At 37.9% G+C, this 22,069-nt stretch overlaps 1 protein-coding gene across 3 annotated transcripts in view; it reads right to left on the reverse strand.

Moving 5' to 3' along the window:
- Nucleotides 1-22,069, reverse strand: part of zeb1b (zinc finger E-box binding homeobox 1b) — a 55,612-nt gene that overhangs the window by 21,561 nt on the left and 11,982 nt on the right. The window contains exon 2 of one of the 3 annotated variants that reach the window (XM_052611530.1): nucleotides 15,982-16,014. The exons of 1 other annotated variant lie outside the window; for it this stretch is intronic. In XM_052611530.1, coding sequence (XP_052467490.1) covers nucleotides 15,982-16,014 — 33 coding nt within the window. Of the gene's footprint in view, nucleotides 1-364; nucleotides 588-15,981; nucleotides 16,015-22,069 lie in introns of those variants that run through there. One more of the 3 variants, XM_052611532.1, reaches the window with a different exon arrangement.

Consider the following 22,069-nt stretch of genomic DNA (forward strand, 5'->3'; position numbering starts at 1 on the left):
TTATATAATTCGATAATTAGAATTATTATTTTACTTTACAAAAGCTACAAATTCTTACATTTCAAACATTTAAACATCAAGATTTGAACATGTCCGGAAAAGTAAAAAAAGTAAAAGACAGGGAAAGTAATCAAAATCTAAAAACAAGCTGAAACAGGAGTATAAAAAGTAAATGTCTAATACTGACTGTTATACTGACATCTGAAAAACCTATGAAAGATCAAGTATATATTCGAACCGGTTTCCTGCAAGAGCACCATGGCTTAACATATCTTGAACATGTACGCACCTAAAGGCCAGAGCCCTGACATGCTGGATTACAACTGTACGGTACTTAATATTTACGTTCGTACATCTCCTTTACCTTGCTCTCCTGTGGTTTTCTTCCCACTTCCTGCCCTCTGGGTGTCATAGATGGCGGTGGCGCCACTTGCCCTGCTAAGAGCGTCACTTCACAAGTACATCCAGCCAATGCTAAGAAGCTAATTAGTCACAGCAGGCTGTCTCCTCTATTCACTGAAGAATAGCACGTCAACCACAAACACACTGCGAATGTACACTTAGCTTGACTGCAGGTTCTTATGAGTGTTAACACTGATGTGCTAAGAGAAGGAATGAACAGCGAGGAATACGTGTGTGTGTGTGTCTGAGCAAGGGTGACAGAGATCTTACATCTGACCACACATGACGCATGTCCGGCCTTCACATGATTCTACGTGAGTGTATTTTGAGCTAATCTTGCTCAGAGCAACTGGGTTCTTCTAAATAAGGCCAGAGAGTGTGGTCATACCTGCGCTATGATAACAAAGCACGCCGTCTCCATTTGTCAGAGCTTACTTTGGTATGTTTTGGTTTGAGGTGAGATGGCCCCATTCACAGAAATAATGCTCCTTTATATACGTGCCGATAAGGACTCATTTCAGCTCTAAACAAAGTGTCTGAGAGTAAGTTAAACTGGCAAGTTTGTGTTTCATGGCAGTGCATTACCTGTTAGTGAAGATATGGGTGGTATGCTGTGGCACTCACTCATTATCAGAGCCTGTTCTGTATCTGCACGGTGCAAGACTTTGTGTCTGTTCATGTGTGTTTGTGCTTCACCGTTCTGGAGATAAAAAGAGGAAACATCTGCCGTGCCTGCTGGGTAGTCAGTCAGTCCTGTACCTGCAGATATGGTTCACTAACCTGAACCTTTCTTCTTATAGTTTCACTACCTTCTCTCTCTCTCCTCCCACTCATCCCTCCATCAGCTCTGCCTCCATCTACCCTCACACTCGTCTTCATAAGCATATCAGACAGAGGTTCAGGGCCGCCCATGGTCAGCATGCTGGATTTAGACGCTAACATAACACACTTTGTTTAGGGGTGGGAAAGTCCCATCGTCAAAGTAACTCTACCCAAATTAACACTGACAATAAAGAAAGCACCAAACTGTTGTATGAGAACACACTGATGTAACCGCACACCTGTGTCAACAGGAAATGGGGATTTCTCTCTCTCCCACTCATACTGCAACACATGAAATGTATGACATTTACATAAAACATATATTTTGCCTTTCAGTCATCAGTTTTTTCCTGCATTTACTGTGCTATTTTGTGGCAAATTGGGCATAATTAACATATTTACACACTGCAGACTCTTACTGGTAGCTGAAAATATAATCAAATTAATCCAAATATTTAAGTAAGGATGATGCAACAGGCAGGTGATATATCTAAACTAAACTAAACTAAACTAAACTAGACTAAACTAAACTAAACTAAACTAAACTAGACTAAACTATTCCATGTCACCTCTATAGTTTCAAGTCTCAGTTGTGCTTGGATTTGCCAAGATCTCTAACATCTTCAACCAAATGCAATAGATATGAATTTAAATATAAATTATCATTATAAATTCAAACAATTCCCATTTAGTATTAAAAAAAAAAGATCTCATCTTATTTTGAAACATTTTTAGTACTTTAATTTAACTTGACTTAGTTAAAACCTCAGTGAAGCATAACTGTGAACAACACTATTAATTCTCTTGAACTATGAAAGAGTAACCTCTGAGCTACAGAATGCTCCTCTGTTTGGTGGCTTTTCCAGATGTGTGATAGTGTCTGCTCACTCTCTTGGACACAAACACTGTCCAAAAGTTTTAATCGATGAAATAATCAATAAAAGAATGAGTGAATGAGCCTGAGGTGTCCAGACGATAAATTGAACAGTCTGTCTGACTGAACAGCACACACTGATACACTTATTTATGCATGCATCCAAACCGACACACCAACCAAACACACACAGTGACTCAGATATGATTAGTCATTTTAAGAGCATCTGAGTATATTTGTCATTGTGAGTGTGCGTATGCAGGGCATTTCCCAAACAGCACATCAATTGAGTCAGACAAAGAGGACAGAATATTTTTAATTACTTCAACTTTATATCAATGAATGAAACAATTATATATATATATATATATATATATATATATATATATATATATATATATATATATATATTATATAACAATTATTAAATTAATTATTTAATTATATACTTATATTTAATTAAATAGTTTTATATATAAAAATGTTGACATTAGCCAAATACAACATTTTGATTGGCTGCTTGATGGTGCTTTTCTCTCTCTGTTTTTCTTTCTAAAGCTCTTTTAATGCAGCACATCCAGACTGAAAACACCTTAAACCGGATTAAACCAGTCTGTGGTCCAGACCGACAGGAGGCCCACTCAAAGACTGTGGGAACAGGTGAAGTTTGCAGCAAGGATGACTATTCTTGTTAACGGAGCACTAGATAGGGGGAGGGAGAGACGGATAAGCCGTCCCTTTCTTTCCGACCTTAAATAGTCAAAATAACAGTATTTGATCTTTGAGAGATTGGACTGTGAGTATATACAGCGGTAAAAAAAAAAACTTGTTAGTGACTTTAAAAGACAAAGCATCGTTGTCAAAGTCCATAGTCATCAGGACTGAGTGTTCGCCTGAGGCAGATCCTGTCACACATGGTCTGAGAGAGGAAGACTGAGAGAGAGGGGGCTGCTCAGACTCTTGTATTTAAAGGTCAGGTCTCATAAAGCTGATCATTCAGACAGGCTGACACTTACAGAGGTGAAGAGATGCCACAGGCATACACACACACACACACACACACACACACACACACACACACACATTCAAACAGTTGCACTGGAGGCAGAGGGATGAGTCAACAAAACAACCCCAGAATCTCTCCCACGTCACAAAAAGAAACAGCACAGATCTGCAAATTTCACTCTCTGTTTGAAATTCAATTGAAATCAGCATATTTATTCAAAATTATAAAAACAAAACAAAAAAAAACATTCCAAACAGAGATTGTCGGTTGTCAAGGCCCAACAGTGGACACAATTATTGGACGATGCCAATTATTTGAAAACGGGCAAATTAATGATTGTATAACCTGCGATGAGCTTTCCTGTCTTTATCATTAACAGCCCACATCAGATCTTAAATGATGAATCTCAATTTGCACACTTACATGTAGTCATAATATAACAGTACTGCAAGATGCTGAATACAGCATACAGCATAAAGGGGCGATCGTAGATTTTATTAGGTAGGTGAGAGTGGAACTCCTTAAATGAGCATTTCTCTCAGAAAAGCGCGCCCGCGCACACGTCGGCCAGAGGAGAGCGAGACCGCGCACATCAATGCGCTTCCTCGGGAAATCGTCGCCAACGCTGCATAGGATTTGCTCGAGAATGTCTCCAAATAACTGTGTTTTTGGATGTGAGGGAAAATTTACCGTGTTCAGCTTCCTACTGTTACACGAACAGTGGATGCAGTTTGTTTTTCCAGGGCAGCAACGGAGTGTATCAAGTGCGTTTGTGTGATCTGGTCATTTGAGTGACACATGTTTTATAAACAAGGCCCAGGTCGATGCTGGATTTGCACATCATTTGCTATTAAAAAAAGGAAGCGATCCCAATGATAAAATACCCCATTTGTGTAAGTATAATTGCATCAGATTTCTGTCTTTTGTTGGAAATCAGCACATAAGTGAATATTTGTTAATGGAAACAACACGAAACATCAGCATTATAGCTCCACCAACCACAGGAGCTCGGCTTTTTCTGGAGAAAGTCGGAAAGCTGTATTTTTCTTTTATAAATATGATAAAACTAAGGACTTTTTGAATATATGAAGGATGCAGTACTGGTCTATAGGTACTCAAGTTTAACATGAGATTAAGTGAAACTGTGTATGTTATGTACCCTTTAAGCACCATATAAGCATACCAGAACGATATCTGAAGGATCTTGTTACTCTAAAGACAGTTTAGAGTTCAGTTTTGCCATTACAGGAACAAATTACATGTTAAAATGCATTACAACAGAAAATGGTTCTTTTAAATCATAATTTTTCACAATATTATTGTTTTTACTGTATTTTTAATCAAATAAATGCAGCCCAGGTGAGCAATAAGACACCACTTTTATAACTACTTTTTATCCTACCAACACCAAACTTTTTAATGGTATTGTAGAACACTTTCACTCCCTAACAAACAAAAACCTCCATTACAAATGTAATCTCAAAGATTCTTCAAACTCTGCTATTGTCTGCCCGAGCCCCAGAGGGGTATCTTGTTTGTGGGCAGTAAGGTGGGGTTGAGCCCCTTTCTCCTGGAGCTCGCTGATCCATCCTGTGCTGCTCCATTACACACTACTAAACGGGCAGGACAGCAATCACTTTCACAATCACAGGCAGCCGAGATATATCTAACCTAACCAACCATGAGAGAGTGTAAATGTTTGTGCGCTGAGAGGCACAAGGAGAAGAGAAGAAAAGGGACTGGATGTCGGTGTAGTCAGTAATTACAAGAAGTGACAAGGATCAGTTGTCCTGTTCTTACTTTGATCACTAATCACAAGATTTTAACGGCCTTCCAACAGGGACACACACACACCACTATTTACAGTCAACATGAAATGACATCTTCAACCAAATTTATTCCCCTGATGTTACATACTGTATTGCATTTCCAAGTGAAACATGATATTCAGCACGAAAAAAAGTAATGTAGTTCTGGCTTTTATCCATCGGCTATTGACTGGATTGTAAAAAGTGGGTGTTACATGCCAGAATCAAGTCAGATTGTTGGATAAGAAGCAATATACATAAAACAAAACAAACAAAACATTTTTCTCTTTGGAATACCTTGGACTGATGAATTGTGCATAAGGGTCTTTTATGGTAAAGCAGATAAAACGACTGACCCGGCAGATAGATGATGTCACCAGGGACAGACATATTGACATATTGAAGCTTCTCTTTGTCTGTGACTTGTTATGCATGTGTGTCAGAGAGAAAGAGAAAGATGTACGCAGTCAGAAATCAATGTGCACACTGACAAATCACTCTATGTAAAACAACACAGATCTCTAATTTCCTCTCACCTTTACTAATAGGATCTCTGACCTAGTGCACACACAATAGATTAATTATTTGCTTGTATAATATGACACCGAGCATAAATGTTGTCGTATAGCATTATAAGAGCATTCGAGAGAAGCGTTTGTATTGAACTACCCACACTGACCTAATTTTATTAGTCACTGTGACCCTGAACACAACCCTTTATGTGACACACAAACACATGCACACAAGACACTTTTAAAAGATAGCGTAGTACACAGACAAGGTGAACATTTGTGCGTGTTTGGATCCTATGACACTTCAGGAAACATATGCAGCTTTTAATAAACACAATGGGAGGGTGTGACGCAATGTTGTGCAAAGTGTGTGTGTTTAGTGACTGATAGATGGTTTGTCCCTGATTGCCCCTTAAGTGCAAAGGGGAAAAAGCTAAAGAAAAGAGAGGAAAGGAGAGATTGAAAGCTTTGAAACAGACCTAAAGGCAGTTTTGGTTTTGTTGGCGCACTTTAGGAATAAAACAAACAGAAACATCTGTACACACTTTTTTCGTGAAGTTTTCTAATATACAACAGCTAGTTCCGGTCCTGTAATCTGGTTGGCCAAGTGGTGTTCCAAAAGTGCTGATATTTAGCTTAACAATACCCTGACATTTATCTGTTTTGCTGCATTTGTCAGTGACACAAATCTGTCACATGATGCAATTTCAAGTTTTCCTTTCTCTTTGGAGTACAAGCTCTTCAAGCATAGATACGATCCCTAAAGTTGCAAAGTCTAAAGTCTCAAACCTAAAGGGATATTCTTTATAAAAGATAAGAGTCATCTACGCCCTCCTAAAAGGCCTCGTTTAAACACGCCCCCACATGTCTACATCACTGTGTGGGAAGATTTGCATAACACCGCCCAAATGTTCATGCAAAAAAAGAAGGCGTAACTGACTCAGGAACACATCTGACTCACAGCCTGTAAGTACGTTTTCATATTTAAAGAATTTGCCTTGTTTGTAATGGGTTTAATTGGTGTTGTCTCGTCGCGCTGGGACACAACATCACAGTTTGGTAAGAGGCGCAATATTTGAGTCACACACTAGAGGTATTCAGCCAATCACAATGCACTAGATAGCTGGCCAATCAGCTTACACCTCGCTTTTCAGAACAATGAGATTTGTTAAAAATGACTTGTTTCAGAAGGCGGGGCATAGAGGAGCAACAATAATGTACAGTATGTGGAAAATAACGTGTGTTTTGAACCTTAAACTGCATAAACACATTGCATTACACCAAATACACAAAATAGTTTCTTTTTAGCAACATCATATGACCCCTTTAATTTAGTTTCAGCTTCATCCAGTACTATTCTCATTATTGGAGTGAAAATCCCCACAATAAATATTTTGTCTAAAGGTGTTTTTACACAGCCAGGTTAAGGCTACTCTATGCCTGCTCAAAATTCAGTGTAAAGACACAATGCTGCATTGAAGCCCTATTAAATTACGCATGCTTAGACCCACCTCAGCCATTAGTATCAAAGTATACAGTTGCTGTGTAGAATCATGCCACCTCTGAGCAGCACTGCTACTTTATAATCAATGTTAAATTATTGGATTAATATGAGGATTTAAAAAAACTGAATAACGATAATACAAAAAATACCACTCCATCACCTCTGTTCTTGTAGATAAGTATCTATCACTTCCTTTACACACAGAAAATAGCAACTCAAGGCTCCATGTCATAATGCAGATGAATTTTGGTGGACTTTTCAAGTTGTAAAACTCATTCACATCTTTGACGTAATTAAAAGTCCTAAACATGGCATTTTATGAGAACTCACTTGTTTATCCTTAGCTACCTCTACACATATCATAATGATGTCAGCAGGTGCACTTTTGTAGGGTGCATTCTCACAGAATGCAGTTTTGGATTTAAAAACATGAGAAACCATGAAAAAAAACATGGAGTTTCTTTGAACCTAAGTGTCTTTTTATGATTGTAGTTTCAGGCGCTAGACGAGAGTGAATACAAGTCAAACACTTGTACATGTTTACAAAGAAAAAATATGGAAAAGAAGCACAATGAATGCAAAATGAAACGCAATTGGTGTGAACAGACCCTTAGTTCTTTTAATATTGTGTTATTAGGTCATTTAATATTGTGATTTAAGAAATCAAGAATAAAGTCACAATGGATCCATTCTAGTGTTTTGAAAACCGCCACAAAAATTACTTGTGAACAGTTTAGAGTAAAATCTGAAATAACAACAACAAGTTATCTCATAATTACAGTAATCCCAACAAGAGTTGAATGCAGCAAAAATACATAAACATTGTCTAAAACCAGAGTCAGAGTGAAAAAGCGTTAAGTCCTCTGTAAGCACTCAGAACATCATCAATAAAGAGTTCAAAGAGACACACCATTTGATTTTTAATTATTTGATGAAATGAAAAGGAAACAGGAAGTGTGCGTATATGCAGATGAGTGGTGCGGTGTTGTGGACATGTTATTTGTCAGGAATGTGAAGCACGCTCATTCTCATTGGGCTAATGGCATTTGATTTTTGTAGCTAGGCAACACTCCCATGCGTGACATTTACCTGCCAGACCAAATAACCAAATACAAAACATTCACATACACACATTAACACATGCAGATGTGCACAACAGAGAGAAGAAATGCAGAATGGTCTTTGTTCATTCAGACATTTTAGATCTGCATTAGGGCCTTCGCCTTCATCGGTGTAGCAAAGAGACCACAGTGTACAAAAAACACTGATCATCTGCTGATCTTCATCAAAGACGTCCACGCATGCACCCACACATTAATGACACCACATACACAACAATAGTAGTCAAACAGGCTAATCACACTCTCTCTCTAACGATCACATTTGTTAATGCTTTTACTCTAAAACACACACATAATTATTGTGGAATAATAATACCAAAAACATGGAGTTCTAAACATCCTCATAATCTGAGAGAAACAAACAGCATGTCAGATAAACAACAGAGATTAGAGATTACAATCATCTGATTGCCGTCACACACATACACACACAGAGACACACTCACCTGTGGGTTAGCAGCAACAATCACGCACAGACTTTGAGTGTAATGATTATTACTCTTAGACATGATCTCTGTACTACAGGCCGACATTATAAGCATGTGCTCTAAACTATAATGTGCGTGTGTGTGTGTGTGTGAGAGAGAGAGAGAGCTTTACAGCAATGCTAAAATCCTGTGCTGCACAAGGCTTGGGGGAAAAGCTGCCCCTCCTGGCACCCACTTTTAACCCTTAATTCTCTTTGTAGACACAGTGTGCATAATCAACTCATGCATTCATTTAAACAGTATTTGCTGTGATTTTCAATATAACATACATACAGTGGCCCTAAAAACACCAACACAGCAGTGATAAAACATGTTTCTGTCCAAACTGACTGTGAAACCATTTCTCGATGTGACCATTACAGTCAACTGGAAAATATTTGATGATAAATGTAGAGTTATGTTGAGTCAGATTTTGGTCTAATGAGATTTTACTGTGAACAGGGCAATGGACATAATTTTCCACTGATTGTCACTTATTGTGGCTAGGTAAATCTAAAAAGCATGACAAAAAAACATTTAAATGAAAGTCATACTTTAAGTGTGGCCTTAAAATATTGTGTTGCCACTGTATAGACTCAAACATGCATAAATGCATCCAAACACAAAAACAGAAGTTTAGTCATACCGAAGAATGCTCTGGACAGCATCAACTCGACGAGTGTGTGTTTTTATACATGTGTGATTTGTTCATTCAGCTGAATCCGCTCCCCGAATGAGTCTCCACCGGCCAGGGCCACGTCACACTAAAACTGTTGCTTTGATGTCTCTTCCTGTGCCATTTTACGGTCCCTCCCCCTTGCTTTTTCTATCTTTTACGTCATATTTTCCTCATTTAAAAAGGAATCAAACGGAAACTGAACAAATGGAAGTTATCAGAACCCACATTAGAGAGCTATGTGTGTGTAAACCAGGTGTGCTCCAGACCTCTCCTCAATCCACCCTGCATCTGGGTCTCATCCTCCTCTTATATCGCCAGACAGCTTTATTAAGTCTAGAATCCATTATAAAGAAAAACTGTGACATCCTCAAAGCTTGTAGGAATATCTGGTAATAATAGATGATTTATATTGAGTCAGTAGTGTAAATTCCCCCGACGACTTCTAATTATGGGTTTGTCTCATAACTTGCTGCACGGCCTATCTAGACGGCATGTTTTTAGAGACATTCTGTGGCATCACAAGACGTTTCTGTGATTTGACTTTGTATCTGCAGGTTTGAATATGAATTCAACTGGTGGTAATGAACCCAGTTAGTTTCCCATGACCTGGTGACAAGGAAGTGACTTTTTTCTAAATGAAAAGACTGAAAGGGATGTTTTACTAGGGAACAAAATAAAGAAAAGTACATAGTGTTTGTGCTGGAGGACATGTCCTCCAGGTCTCGGAAGAAGAAGAAAACGAAAAGAAGTGAAAAAAGTAGAGAGCTTGTTGACATTGGGCCCATATTTAACCGCCTACACACCAGCCTGTGCTTTGATGTAGCAGGAGAAATTAAAAAAGGGTGGAACAGAGTAATGAAAGAGAGAGAAAGAAAAGACCAAGAAAAAGAACAGAGAGACAAGGAAAGAAAAACACACCAGAGTCATCTACGTCTCAGTTTCAAAGTGAGAGAGAGAGAGAGGGAGAGAGCGAGGTCAGGCTAGCATATTAGCGGTTGAGCATCTCATGCAAGAAGATATCTGAGAGCGATTAGGCTTTTAGCATTGTGAGACTACTAGTGGTGTTTGCTAAGCATCACTATGATCATGTAAATCCCTTCAGTTGTGTTCTCTAATCAGGTAAATAAACGAAAAACCTATCACATAAACACGGTTTTCTAGCATAAGCTGCTTTTTGATCATTATCTTTTGTTGTTCATGTAAACACTTACTGAAGCCATCAAATCATGCCGACTGAGGAAGAGTGTTCTATTTACATTGCTTAACATGGCGAACAATAAAACCGGCTTAAAATAGGAATCTAACAGGGACTAGAACAATTAAAAAGACATTTATTGAGCATTAAATCACTCAATAATTTCTGAAGAACCATGGATTGATTATTTATTATAAGAAAGTTTATTGTAATAATGGTTTTTTACTGTATTTGTGATAAAATAAATGCAGCCAAAGCAAGTATAAGAGAGAATTCTTACCACGCCTAACTTTTGAACAGTAGTTTATGTGTCTCACCTTTTTGAGAGTAAGGTGCTATTTTAATGTGTAAAATCCCATTATCTGTTTTACTTGAGGCAAATACTTTGGTTTGAAAACTAGCATGAAATGTTGTTACAAGCAATGAGCATATATCTGTATTAGAAGAGTCCAAGATATAGAGGAAGAGAACAGAGAATCCAATGTCTGACTTTATTTAGCTTAGCTTTCCTTCACAGCGTCCCTCTTACACACACAGTTCATACTATCCACATCCTCTCTTCTCGTGACACTGCTACAATGGCTGAATTCCCACCAGCCCTTATCTGAAGTAATGTACTTCCTGGGTCGTGACCTTGGCAGGAACAACCTCAACTTCCTGTTGAACTTGCTACGAACCGATACGCTTTTTCTTTTGAGTTTTCCATGACGTTATGTTCCCCAGGCGATCAGCAAAGTGGGCTACTTTCACTCCCCAAACATTCTCACGCTTTACTACTAAATGGCAGCTGAAATTATAAACAAGATTAATCTGGAAACGGTCCACACTCTCACTAAATCTGATGAAACTTCAGAACCAATTTGAGTATTTCAAAGGTTCCATCAGATTATTTTGCAATAATTTAGTCATTCAAGATTGAGTCATTCAAGGTTGATCTGTGTATTTGCCCCAACCGTGTGTACTAGGATGTGACATAAGCCAGTCAACAGTGATGCCATGTAAGTGGCGTTCAACAATGTTTATTACTGAAATAAATTCATTTTCCACACCATTCTAATTTACTGAGATGCACCTGTATATACACACACAATGAGCTAATGATATTTTCTATGCCCTAACCTTAGCATAAACCTTTCTGCATTTTCAGATTTGTATTATGATATTTTGTGTCTATTATGTGTTTATTAAGCCTGGCTGGTCTGTAGTCCAAAACCTAAGCCACACACATCTGTGGCCTGAAGCTAGATTCATATAAACGGTAAAAAGCTCTTTCAGGATCTAAATGGATCTTGGACTTGTAGACCCTGACTTAATCTGTATAAACTCAAAATAGTACACATTACCAGCTAACGGCAGTAATGATGGTGGTTCTGTTCTGATTTCCTACTGTAAATACCAGGGCATTCTAAAATCTGCTCTATGACAGAGATCCAAATATCTATATATCTATATATATATATATATATATATATATATATTTGGATGAGGAAGAATGGAAAAGACACATGGACACAGAATGAAAGACAGAACAAAAGAGACAGTTGGACAACCCTGTCCACCTCTGAGTTGCATGTGCTGAGCGATGATGACCACTTAATCAATAAGGCCCCGTTTCCAAGACAACCCTGATTTCCTGTGCCATGTCCGGATGATTGTCTATGATGCCCCCCTGAGTGTGTGGGAGTGCGAGTGAGAGTGTGAATGAAAACAAGAGGAGATGAGTACATTTCGAGTAGATGGAAACACACACACACACACACAGTATGAAGAGCACTTGTTTAATTGGTGCACTATTTCGCTAGTTTCCTGTGTCCTCTCCCAGGACGACACACCCTGTGATGATAGGATAGGGTGGATAAATGTGTTAGCAGTTAGTCTGCATTATTTCGTACAATGACCTCATTAATTGTGCGTGATAACAACCCCGAGATGGCGACAAAATGTGATAAAACCCCACTCAGGTACACAAATGCAGTTAGCGCACATTTACAGAGGCACATTGGTGAATGAGAGAATAGTGAGAGGAAGCACAGCGAGAGGAAGGAAGGGAACGGAAAGACACAGAAGAGAGAGATTAAGAGAGCTAGACGCTAAAGGAAGAGGGATTTATAAATAGGGTCTATCACTACTACACTTTTACCTGTTCTTCTCCTCTCTTTCAAATCTCTCCCACACACACACATATAAAGGCTTAACCTTTGAAACATGCACTCTCTTTCTCCTGAGTGAACACACACACACACACACACACACACACATACACAGCTGGTCTCTTAAGCCCCTCATTTTTGGGTCAGGAGGTTGTGCTTACTACTTCATGTGGAGCTATTTCAGCCATAATGTAGATGGATTGAGCTGCACTAATCGCACGGCCGACCCACAGCAGCAGAGTCACGGCCACGGGTTACACAAGCCCCCTATGAATCGGTTTCCACAAGAAGAGACTGAAATATGATACACACAGAGCATTCATTAAATTCTCTTCTTCGTCAGTTGACAATTAATAAAGCGCATACAGATTTATATAGCTCTATGGAACAGCTGATTCTGATTGGTCAATTGCAGTTGAATATTTTTGTATAATGGCGGCTAAACTGAATAATTGACCACTGTCCCAGAGCACCGATTTCCTACATTGCTGTGCTAGCTTTATGTATCTATTACTCCGTGATCTCGCTTTTTGTATAATGAAATCATTTCAGCTCATATTAACAAATCTACTTTTGCATTGGTGTCCTTATTACACCATTGGGTATTCTTTACATTTCTCTCTATATTCTCTCTACTTTCTCGACATTAATATCAACTTTAATACCTATGAAAGCCATGCCATTTGCAGCACGCTTAATATACATAATTTGCCCTTTTGCTATAAGTGAAACAGAATATTCAACAAGAAATAATGCAGTACAGATGGCATGAATGGATTTTAGAAATCGTGATCTGACTAGATCATTTGGTCAGATGAATTGAGACAATAAAAAAAAAAAAAACTTTTTTAAAATGTAATAATGTTTCGTAATATCAATCATGCACAATCTGACATTTACTGACAACATAAACAATATATATTTAAAACGAACAACTGAGAAAATACAGAGCAACTTTACTGAATCCTTTTGCTTTCCCCTAATGTTTCGTGTAGGCTACATTAGCCTAGAGCTTCAGATTTTAGATTTCTGTGGTTTTCGAAGAGTTGTGAGTATATGTAGTCAACAATGAACTATTTAGCTCCAGAATGCTCGAGGAGAAGCCCTGATTGAATCAGCATGATTGGCGCTATTATCATGTTTCCTGTGCAGACCATGTGACGGGAGAGACGTGGCTTTTGACGTGAGCCAGTTGGGAAGCCTATGGCTGATTCGAACAAGCATACAGTTATCAAAGCAAGAAAATGATGCAGATTCCCTCTAATGTCCTTCAATCCATCTGGTGTTTAAATGTTCAGTGCATGTGACTCTATGTGTAATGCGGGGTCTAAAACTGTCCTGTGGGCAGCATTTAATGTAAAGGCTTAGTGTGCAAGCGTGTTTGTGGATGTGCGCGTCTGACCTGGCCGTTATCTGGCGAGCTGTGCTTGAGTGAAATTGGGGGAGGGGTGGCGTCAGACATACAGAGATCAACCTCAATAGAGAAGATTAACCATGAACTAATCATCCTCGCTCTGTGTGCTTCAGGTGGTCTGTTTATTTGCGTGCACTTGCGTGTGTGTATGAGGCAAGCAGCATGCAGTTAAACTCCTGCGCTTTTCTGTAATCCTGGTCTCCAAGCGCGAGTCTGCGTGCAGACTAATCTGTCATATTTACGTATTAATAACCAGCCAGGCCACAAGATCATCATTACACATGGTGTTGTTGTAAGTTAATCTCTCTAAATGGGATGCTTCAGTGCTACACGACTCCATGGGACAACCTGGTGCATGACTGAGATAATAAAACACACATACACAAACACACTAGTTAACTCTGCAGCAAATCAATAACTGACAAATCAACCTTTATCAAAAAATTGTCAAAGGTTATGCAAAATCCTAAAATACTTTGCATGTATATATATATATATATATATATATATATATATATATATATATATATATGCAACATACTGAATTTAAAAGAAAATTTAAAATAAATATGAATAAGTATAATGAAATTAAATAATCAAGTATCTATTTAAATATAATGGCTATACTTACATTAAAGTAATTAAAACCATTATATCATATATATATACAATTTTATGTGAGTGTGTGTGTTATGCATATCAACTTAAATATAACTATTAAATTAAATACTATAATTAAAAATGAAATTAAATGTATGCATTTAGCAGACGCTTTTATCCAAAATTCCAAAAGTCCAGCATGGCATACTGGCCATAAACGTCTAGACATTCTCAGCGTCTGTAGGGCTAAAGAGATTCTGCTTGATTTAATAGATTTATTAAGCCTTGATTCGATTAGGACAGAGAGAAGGCTCAGCTCTAAATGACAGCTCAGGCTGAGGGCACATTGGCTGCACAGAGGCTAAATTAAAGGGTAAGTACAGTCTGCCTCGGCTGCTTACCACAAGCCCAGACCCCTCTACCAGTCTTCAGAGATTTCAAATCAGTTAACGGCATCCCTAATCGCTCTCAGTATCAGAGACATATCAGGTTTTTTGGTTGGTGAAACTTAATTGTCAGCGGTTCAAGTTTCTACTTGTGTTGTGCTTTCTGACAGTTCTCTTTGGTGGTAAACGGTGTCATGACGAGACCAAAAATGTGGGTAGAAAAAGGTCAGCAAATGTGAGCCTCAGGAGACACAATACCACAAAAATTACAAGTAGAGGTAAAGAGACAACAGTAAACTCTCTCTAGCATCCGGGCTCAAAGCAGCCTGTCCTCCATCGTTCACTTTTCCTGTTGTTCCCACTGTCATATAGAGCCAGATTTTTTATCTTATCGCCCTTCCGAGTGCATCTAAGCCAGAAGTATGGAGAAATGTGCATTAGTGGGTTGAGTGTGCAGGGTAAACAAGTTTTTTGATGAGAAAAAAAGATGCATGTCCAGTTCAGAGTAAGGTCAGCATTCAGGTGGAGGTTAGGAATGCATGCACAAACCAAATCATCCACCCACACAACCACACACACACACACACGCACACACTGGCCAACCATGTGAGTCTCACACCCTTATCTCATGGGTGCATTCCCATTCTCCACCCTTTCTGTTTCCCTCTTCTTTTCATTCCTCTTCTTTTTCTGGCCTCTTTCTTAATGTCCTTTGCTTGTCCAACCATTGCTTAATAGTGGCTCTCTCTTCCCCTTTTCAGATAACACGCACATTAAACTCTGGAAGACACTGACTTCCTTGTCAAATGGAAGATATACAGTAAACAAGACTTCTAAATCAACAAAACCGCAATATGCAGTGACAAAGAGAGCTGAAGTCATTCATTTTCAATGAGATAATTCATCCAACATAAGCAACTATTCATTGATAAAGAGACAAAACTCAACTTTATGCAAATACGCAGTGATGCAACCCAGCGACTGCCAATGAGAGTGTAGACAATTCACACAGCAATTACAATTATGTCATAATTTACTCACCATCATGTTGTTCCAAACCTGAATTTCTTTCTTCTGTGGAACACAAAAGAATATATTTAGAATTGTTTTGTCCAACACATTGTTGTTTTGGACCCTATTTACTTTCATTATATAAACAAATCAGTTGTAAAATTTTAATCAATCAGTTGTAAAAAGGATTATTCAAGAAATCTTTTTTTTTTTTTTTGTTCCGCATAAGAAAAAAATCATTTGGAGGGTGAATAAATGACCAAATTTATATTTTTTCGGTAAATGATCACTTTTATACACTGCCGTTAAGGCAGTACCCTAAGGTACAAAACCTAAAAGTTAATCTTTGTACCTTATTATAAAACAGATACGGTGCTTGATTCTGATTGGTTGAGCTGCGTTCAAAGTTATTGTAAATTACACTACAAACATTCATCTTTGTTTAATTCTGTGTGTTGTTCTTTGTTGGACCCACAATGGTTTCTGAGAAACTACATTGTTTGGTGGAAGAATTCTGTTTTTATTTATATCATTAAACAGTTGAGTTTCACAATTTTTTAATCTATTCAACCGATCTGCAGGTCTGGCGGTAGCACTTTTAGCTTTTAGCATAAATAATTGACTCTGATTAGACTATTAGCATCTCACTCAAAAATTTACAATATTTTTCCTTCCATTCCAGCACAATAATACCATGGGAGCAGCAGGCGCAGTGATATTACACACCGCCTGAAAATAGTCCCCAGCAACTCTGCTATTGCTACAACTACACAAACTAGCTGGAGACTTTTTCAGGCGCTGTGAAATATCACTGTGCCTGCTGCACCCATGGTATGGCAGCAAAGTTCCTTGATTATTATGCTGGGATGAAAGTATAGTTCCTAGCCACATCGGCATAGAAAATCATAACTTTTCATTTTCTGTCAGTCTTAGTACACAATGTAATTACAGATCAGATTCAATGATCTATGCTAAGCTAAGCTAAAAGTGTTACCGCCAGACCCGGAGATCAGCTGAATGGATTAAAAACTGTAAAAAGAGTTGGAAAATTACTATTTTTAAAAAAGTGGAGTGTTCCTTTAAATGGTACACAATTGTACATTCAAAGTACATATTAGTACTTTAAAAATAAATAAATATTAATTAATTAATTAATATTAAATAATTACCTAAAGTATACAAATTAGTATATTTTGCCCCAGTGACAGTTTTGTACTTTTTTTCTTAGAGGGTACATTACATTTATATTTTTAGATCTATATTTCTAAAAATGAGCTGAGGTGGGCATTGATAGCTTATCTTAATGCAAGTCTTATTATTTCTCACTTACTGATTGTCTTAGCACAATCAGGATGGCAGGACGGTGAGCTGGGCTGGCATTGCCCACTTAGGCGAGCGGATGCCAGGCAGGAACATGCAGTGGGGCAGGGGCAGACTCAGGCTTTCAGCGGTCATGAATGAGGCTTATTTATCCCAGCGCGTGAATAAGGCCAGTCAGTGAAAACAGCACAAAAGGAGACAGAGGCTCGTTGGCATGCACACAGTGTTGCCTCAAAACCAGTGTTGCAAGAATTTGGTATTAGTGAGAGGAATTGGATGAAACAGTGATCCAGTGTGTGTCGGGATCGTTTCAACACTGTGTTTGTGAGGGAGACAGTCTTATTCTATTAATATTGAAATCATAATTAAACTTCTGCAGTGTTCAAAGTATACTGTCACGTCTGCAGCAATCGCACACTTCTCCTAAAGTTACATGCACTTCCTTGTTTGCTTTGTTTTTTGTTACTTTGTTTTGTTGTGAGGGGGCAGGACCTATGGACTGCGCATCCTGGGTAAGTAATCTGTCTTTGTCTCTTCCTGGTTTTGTTTGCATTGGCCTAGATGGGGGTCACTCAAAGTAGGACCAGACCTGTCGCCTATAGGGTATGTTTGGATCCTAGGGATGGAACGCAAAACATATATTTTCAGTATATTTTAACTATCATATTAAAATGCCCAAAAGAGTTGAGTCCATCTGAATCAATCAGTTTGATGAATTTTTTTTTTTTTTTTTTTTTTTTTTTTTTTGCATCATCACTCAGAAACATCCACAGAAGTTTCATGTGGCATTGTACTTGCTATAAAATAAAAATATAAAATGTAATAGTAAAAGTAAATACAGTGTATAATATATAATAAAACATTTTACTTCATGTTTTACTTCTGTTTTATTTTATGTGTTTAAATGACATAAATATTAAGATACACTACCATTCAAATGCCTTGGCTCAGAAATATTTTTTTTTTTCTCCAAGAAATTATACTTTCTTTCTGCAAGGATCAAGATTCTGCAATTGATGAAAAATTACAGCAAAGACTTTTGTATTATATATATAAAAAATGGATCTTAGCGAAAAATAACGGATCTTAGCATATTAAAATGATTTCTGAAGGATGTAATTATTGGAGTTATGGCTGCTGAAAATTCAGCTTTGCCCTCACAATAACAAATTATATTTCAAAATACATTAAAATAGAAAACATTTATCTGAACTTGTAACAATTTTTCACAATATGTGCATACATGCATGGTTGATTCCTTATTTCTATCAATCACTATTCAATCACTATCACTAGCTTTCATAAAAAGAAATTAAGATTCCCATTAGAGTGCAATTCCAGCTGGTACCATCAGTGAAGGATGAGTTTACAGACAGATTGATGAAAAGATTCATTTAGCTAAAAAATATGCCATGTCCAAGCATCAGTAACCACTGCCTTTTGTAAATAACCTCTGAGGAAAGCAAAATTGGGGTAGAGGACCGCAGTAATGATTCAATTAATCACTTTACACATGTATATTCATGCCCAATCTAACCTGATTAATGTGCACTTCTTAATTATTATCCCGCCACTTTTTGAGACACTTATTCAGTGTCATTCCTGATGATGTTAGCAGCTTTTAACAGCGCAATTAACACAGTCGCCTGGTTTTCTTTCATGGAATTATAAACTCCTAGAGAACAGAACAATGCCCTCCCTGCTATTTGATTTGAATTCACAAGCACTCTTTCATCCTCTCCTCTGCATCCATTAACCAAACACATCCATTTGCCTTTTATTAAAAAAATTAAACAAAATCCTTTTTGTGACCTCCATGCTTTTAGTTTAAACTAAGCTTAAAAGCTTGATTTAAGGGAGCAAGAGAAATGGACACATGATAAAATATAAAATTGGCAGATCATAAAAACAATGGGTTTTTTTCCAGTCGTTGTATGCAGTCCCAGTGTCTTTCTGTTTCTCACTGATCTTGTGAGTTCATAAATACACATACGGCACTTGATAAATTGAAAACCAGGGCTCCAGACAAAAAAAAAACATTGGCTCCTATAAGAAACCAAACTAAATGCTGCAGAATAAACATGTTTTATTTCTTTATTCTTTTTTTTTTTTTAAAAACACTTCAACATTTCAGTCATGTTTTCTTGTCTTTATCAGCATTTTAATCCATCTTGTAAATGTCCTGGGCACTAAGGTTCACTTAAAGTGGGAACTAAATGTCTTTTCCAACTTGAGAACTATACACAGTCCCAAAGAACTGTTTATTACACAAAACCTGTTCCAATATCATGGACCATAACTATGTCAGCATCACTTGGCCACTGAGTGTAGTCTGAGCTCCTCTTCAATGAATCTTATAAATGTTGTCATATGTCTTGCACACTTCCGTAGAAGAGGCATTACATGCACATTTTTAAGTCATCTCAGCAAAAATATCACTCGTATATTAATATATTTCTCGAACCCTGTACTGTACTGTACATGCATATGATATAGCACTTCCTATGACATCCCACAGTTACGTGTGAGCGGTTTGGCTTGAAAGAAGCAACATCATTCATAATTAATAAAAAAAATTTAAACTTTTTTTAAATCGGTTTGCTTATGAGGTGCCTTCATACAAAAACACTATTGTGTAGTCGTTGGCTAACTGGACAGCAGGACAGCCACCTAAAGTTTTGGACACAGCCAATGCCCTGCATTATCTTTTTTTTATTTTTTATTCTCTTTATGCAAACACACCCTGGCTCACGCATCACTCCATTTGCGCAATCTTAACAGTCTCGTTCCTTTCCTCTGCCTCACTGACCTGTTTCTTTTTTTTTTTTAAGCAAAGTAAAACAGAATCCATGTCTGTTGAAGTCTTTCACTCCAAATCATCAAAGGTTACCATGTCTCCTGTCTCGCTCTGTCAGGATTTATTTATGAGACGTGTAGCAGAATTCCTGTGAGCCTGCAGCACCTGCTGTAGTTGGACGGGGAGCCGAGCGGCAGCTGCCGTACTCCGTAAGAGCAGGGGAAATGTTGTGAAAGCACTGTGATTATGTTATTTAAGTGTTAAGGGAGGCCGGGAACATTAAAGGACATTGAAAAAGTGTAGTGGATTTGTTCAGGGAAACTGGGACTTGCAGAAGAACTGTGAAAGCATTGTGAGAACAAAAAGGTCTAACAACGTTTTCAAACACATTATGAAAGTCTGCTGAAAATGTTTAGTGAACCCCGGGAGTTTTTAAGTATAAAACATGGCGCGAGAGTATTACAAAAATATTCATGATCTAACAATGAATAGCATAGTTTACTGGATTTATAAATCTTTTTTTTTTTTAATCTATTGTTGATTATTAATACATAAATCATTCAGTGATGTTAATTTATACAACTTTAAATGTTAAAAATGTAGGTATTAACCAAATAGATAAATGCTGTAAAAGTTCTATTCATAAGTTCATGATAATGGATAAATTAATTGAACCGTATTGTAAAGTGTTACTGAAACTAATAATAATAATAAATGAAAATCAAATGCTCAAATGGAAACATAGATAAACATGTGCTTCATGTGAAGTGCAAATATAGAAAAATACACCGAGTAACTTTCCTATTTGTTGCCGATTTTTGGACCCAAGTTCAGTCATCGCTTCTTGTCAGTGTTGTAACCAGGTAAACACAGCGCACAGGTGAACATGGCAAGGTCAGCGTTTGTTTGACTGCAAACACCTGAATCAGGACAGGTGGACTTTAATCTGCCGGTTTGGACAGAGAGCATCATCGCTAGCACGGCGAACACACACACAATGAGCAAAAAAACACACACTGGCTTCTGAATGCCGTAGCATTTCCCAGCTGAATTCAAATCCACTAAAACTGACCAAAAACACTTCTGAGATCATCCTTAAAATCAACACCAAATCAAAACTGACCTCCTTTACTATCTGAATGCACACTTACTATGCACGATTGTTATGTTATTCCAAATTAAAAATGCTTATAAACATGATGCAATAAACTACTCTGCCTCAATCCAATTAATTCCCGATGGATAAAATCGCGCAATATAGACTGCAAACATCATTTCAGTTTAACTGTTTAGAAAGCCAAGAAATAAACCACCAATCAGATCAAGGCATGAAGCAAGATTATTACACAAGCCATTTATTTGCTCTTGATGTCTAACCCCAGTTCAGTATCAGGTAACTATCAGGTAAACTTGGCAAGGCCAAATACTATGTACTGCAAATACAGGAGGGATACCACTCCTTGCGCTGTGATTGGCTGTGACATGTGCTGGGAGGCTCTGATACCATCAGGTGCCAGGTGCAGACGGACAGAGGAGGGGTGGAGGAGTCTGACAGCACCAGCAGAGGTGAACAATCACCGCTTAAAAGATGTCCGGATCGTGAACAGAGATAGCGTACAAACCAAATCTGCTTCACATTAGGGTGGTTTTAAAAGGATATGTTGCAATGACATCCCCTCGGCCTCACACGGGACCCCAAGATAATTATTCTAGCGGAGGGGAGAAATTAACAAGATGCCATTTAGCACATGGACAAATGACACCTGAGGCAAACATATGGAGCTGGAGAGCAGAAACAAACAGTTTGCTAAACACTGTTGAAACATATTTATCATCACATGACAAGCCTTTCCGCCAACACACACACACTGGCGTGTTTAACAGATCGGATAGACCCCTAAGAAGCATTTTAATAGGGGTGACAGCATCTTGTTTTATTATACTTTATGTATGCGAGGCTGTAATGTGTCACATTAATAAAATACAGACCACTACTAGTTA

Source organism: Carassius gibelio, chromosome A12, assembly GCF_023724105.1.
Source record: "Carassius gibelio isolate Cgi1373 ecotype wild population from Czech Republic chromosome A12, carGib1.2-hapl.c, whole genome shotgun sequence".
Classification (NCBI taxonomy): domain Eukaryota; kingdom Metazoa; phylum Chordata; class Actinopteri; order Cypriniformes; family Cyprinidae; genus Carassius; species Carassius gibelio.